Source organism: Arachis ipaensis, chromosome B8, assembly GCF_059453495.1.
Source record: "Arachis ipaensis isolate K30076 ecotype BB chromosome B8, ASM5945349v1, whole genome shotgun sequence".
NCBI lineage: Eukaryota > Viridiplantae > Streptophyta > Magnoliopsida > Fabales > Fabaceae > Arachis > Arachis ipaensis.
The window spans coordinates 64,244,876-64,248,778 of record NC_142443.1 but is presented as its reverse complement, the minus strand read 5'-3'; the positions used below and the strand labels follow the sequence as shown (position 1 = coordinate 64,248,778).

Below are 3,903 nucleotides of genomic sequence, written 5' to 3'. Positions count from 1 at the left end.
TTTACTAAATTATATTGAAGCATATTATTACAATGCATAGTATGGCTGCAATGATCAACAATTTATTTTCAGTAATAAATTAATAATAACAATTTATTCATGAACCATTCAAAGGGATAAGAAAACATTAATTTTGAAGCACTAGATAGCAGAGTAACGTGTCAAAGCACATACAAAATATATAAAAATAAATAAAGAAAATAATACAAAAATCATTCAAAAATGAATGTAGCAAAGAAACAAAATTTAAACCAAGCACTTGCCTAGGCATAGAACAGGAGTTTTTGTATCCTTAAAACCACGGAAAATGCCTTGTAAAGCCAAAGAAAGTACAACAGCAGGAGCTCCAACTGATCTTAGAGAGAGAAATTGTATTGCCAGATTGTGTATTGGATTTTCCTGTTGTAAAGAATATATTCAAGTATTATTGAGTAGAGGATTACAGTTCTTGAACTATGAAGGGAAAATGAAACAATAGAATTTTCATCAAGATTATTCACATCTAAAAGTACCCCATAATTTATTAAGTGCTACAAGGGACGAGTGAAATACAACATCAATTACAAGGAAGGACTAAGGAGTGGTCAAGGGAAAACATACTGTTGATACACCAATCAAATTTAGAAATATTCCGGATCCAAGAAACAGAGCTAAAGCCTCAAAAATTCCAATCCCAAGTGCTAATAGCAAAGCAGTGGAGACAGAGGAAAATTGCTTTTTTCGATTGCCTCTTTCGAAGGATTTACCATTGCCAATATTTTGTATACCACTGTGCTCTGCAGGAAAATTCATTCATGGCATGAGTTGACAATGAAAAATGATAGCAAGCAACATATATGAGCTATGAAGAAGTTAACTGTGGACATAAAATTCACCCGAAAGATATTCTTCGGCAGCAGTTTTGGCTATGTCCTCGGCAACAAAAGATGTAGCAACACTTAGAAGGGGAATATTGAAAAGCTTTGATATGATGTTAAAGATGGTCATGGAAACACCAGCGGAAGCCAATTCCACAGTGCCTAAAAATAACGAAGAAGAGACATTTATAATTAATCCCAACATGCACTTCACTAATTTCATTGAATAAATCGGTTAACTAACCACAACCAACACATTCACTAAATCACTATCCTATACCTCAAAACAGCAGAACAAGACAACAGCAGTGTTTCATATCAACAAAATTAAGGTGGGGACTAGTGAAAGCAAGCACTCCTAAGTCCTAAGATCTTGAGTTGTTTCCATTGCCTATACTATAGTTGCTACTTGCTAGAGCGAGAGATTCAAGGCAGTAAATAATGATAAGAAAAAGAAGGCCAAGGAAGAACACAGTTAATGTTTTTTCAGAACAAAATTCTATTTACAACAAAAATCAGAACAACAAAGCCGGAAACATGTATAAGATAAGTTAGTTTTCTTCAACTAAATAATGATTTTTCATACGATTGCTAATTGAACCACAGTTAATACACTTCTTACTAAAGTTCTTGAATCAATGTCACCATTTGAAGTGTTCTTACTATCCCTCTTATGTAGCATTGTTCAAATTCATCATTCATCCCTGCAACTTCAACTACTAGTCTATCTAATTCTAATTCCTATAAGAGATTAGGAGATTGGTTGTTGATTTTATTGGTTAGTTAGTTAGTGATTATAGTTAGCCTCTATAACCATATTCTGTTATATATATATATATATATATATATATATATATATATATATATATATATATATATATATATATATATATATATAACCAAGTAGCACAATACATATAGAACACTTACGTATTGGCTTAAATCAGCAAGTAGATTTTTTATGAAATCAAGTTTTAGGGGGGTTCAATTTGAAAATTCATACACCGTATATAAACAACTAGCGCTACATATATACTATATATATTATTATGGTACATGCATGAACCAAAAAAATAATAAATGAGCATGGCAATCAGTTCATCAAGGATTCAACTACTACTTAGTTTAATTAGATATTTTTCAACAAAAAGTGAACCACAGTGAAGAAGAAACTTACAGCAGGATCCATTGAAATGGAGAGTTCAAATGTTCAATACTGAGAGATTTTAAAATCTGCACATTCAATCCATTGAAGTGAAGAAGTCAGTATACTCATGAAGGAACAAAACAGAACAAATCAACAAAATAAAAAAAAAACCAGATAAAACTCAGAACTCAGAACCAAGGGCAAGGAGGAGGCTTACCTAAATTGATGAGCATGAGCTCCGGCGAGCCACCAACGAAAGAAGAAGAGAACCGAAAAAGAGAGAAGACAGAGTCACGAATGGGAGGTCGAGGCAGAGAGACAGAGTCTCGAATCAAAGTGAAGACTGAAGACTCGAAGAGGTAGAGGCCGACGAACCACCGGCAAGCTCCGACGAGAGGCAGAGAAGAAGAAATGTTGACGGTGGCGAAGAGTGGATTTGGTTTTGTTGAAGAGGATTTGTCGAAGAGGAGAAGACTCAAAATTAGGGTTTTTTTAGATCTGGATTTTAATTTGGATTTGGATCCGGTTTAAAATCATTTAAATGGATTGTATTAAAAACTAAAGTATAAAATAAATATAATTTGGTTTGAATTTTTTTGGTTTAAAATTAGTTTTTTTTTTTAAATGGTTTGGTTTGGATTTTTTTTAAATAGTTTGGATCCGATTTTTTTGTCCACTCCTAGTAGTTCATTGGAAGAGTTCTTTAAAAAAGTGTTGATAAGACATTTATTACTCTTTTCACTAAATTTCTTGAATATAAAACATCTTTTGAATGCATCTAATTAGGTGACTACAAATACATGTCACAAATTATGGATATATATTTAAAAGACCACTTGGATTATTTTATGATAATGTGTTAATAATATAATATTTTAAATTGTTATTAAACAAGAGAATTCAGAGTGTTTAAGTGACTAATGAGTAAATTAGCACAAACTTCATGAATATATATATATATATATATATATATATATATATATATATATATATATATATATATATATATATATATATATATATATATATATATATATATACTTGGTTTATGAGAAATAAACACCCAAGATTTTTTATGTGGATACTATTTATATGAGTGTCATATCATTTTATAATATATTGTTTCAATAGCAGTATGCATTTGGATGCTCATATGGTTTAGACAAATTTATGAATATAGATGTTTCTACAGAAAAAAAGTATTTAGTTTTGTTTCCACTCTAACTCATAATCTCTTAAAGTTTATTAATGTAGGATCAGTTGAAAATAGGCATGCATGAGATCATTCCAAATTTGATGTATGTCGTTGAGTATATTAGTATGGTGATCATTGTAGTTTCATCGCGGCACTAATATGATAAAAGATGCGGTAATTCCATAACTGATATATGAGACAGACTAGGTTGTTAAAGTAATTAGGAAAATAGCATTCTGATGCAGCATAAAATTTATAAGATGTGATTATGTTAGAAAAATATATATGTATAGCCCAAGTGGGAGATTGTTAGGAAATTATTAATTTTTTAATCTATTCATGGACAATACATATATCAATCATAATCACAGAATTAAGCTATTTCACATTGAATGACTTATATAACGTTGATCTCATTTATTTTCATAAATTTAAATTAAATAAGTCATTATTACTTTTTATTTAGATATAAATGAGAATAAAACCAAATATACTATTTTATTTGGGTTTTAAGGTTTAATAGGTGCCACACTTAAATATAAATAGTGACTTCAGGATTTTAGTCCCAACACACAAAAGCCACTTCCATTACTCTTTTTCCAACAAAGTAGTTGTGATTAAGTCTTATTATGGATAAAGAAGGCTTTGGTTTAGAAAGATCAAATAACCAAATTCTTCTAATCATGCTCATGAATTCAAGTATG

The 3,903-nt window shown here is 30.3% G+C and overlaps 1 protein-coding gene across 1 annotated transcript; it reads right to left on the bottom strand.

Moving 5' to 3' along the window:
- Nucleotides 1-246: 246 nt before the first annotated feature.
- On the bottom strand, nucleotides 247-987 carry LOC107611952 (protein DETOXIFICATION 45, chloroplastic-like). The gene is made up of 3 exons (XM_021108261.2): nucleotides 876-987; nucleotides 601-776; nucleotides 247-399 (listed from the first exon to the last, which is right to left on the bottom strand). The coding sequence occupies exons 1-3, from the start codon at nucleotides 985-987 to the stop codon at nucleotides 247-249; spliced, it is 441 nt and encodes a 146-aa protein (XP_020963920.2).
- Between the last annotated feature and the right edge of the window lie 2,916 nt (nucleotides 988-3,903).

Coding starts and splice junctions, on each gene's coding strand:
- LOC107611952 (XM_021108261.2), bottom strand. CDS start 987: ATGACCATCTTTAACATCATATCAAAGCTTTTCAATATTCCCCTTCTA. Junction 777..875: donor TGCCGAAGAATATCTTTCGG/GTGAATTTTATG, acceptor ATTTTCCTGCAG/AGCACAGTGGTATACAAAAT. Junction 400..600: donor ATTTGATTGGTGTATCAACA/GTATGTTTTCCC, acceptor TCTTTACAACAG/GAAAATCCAATACACAATCT.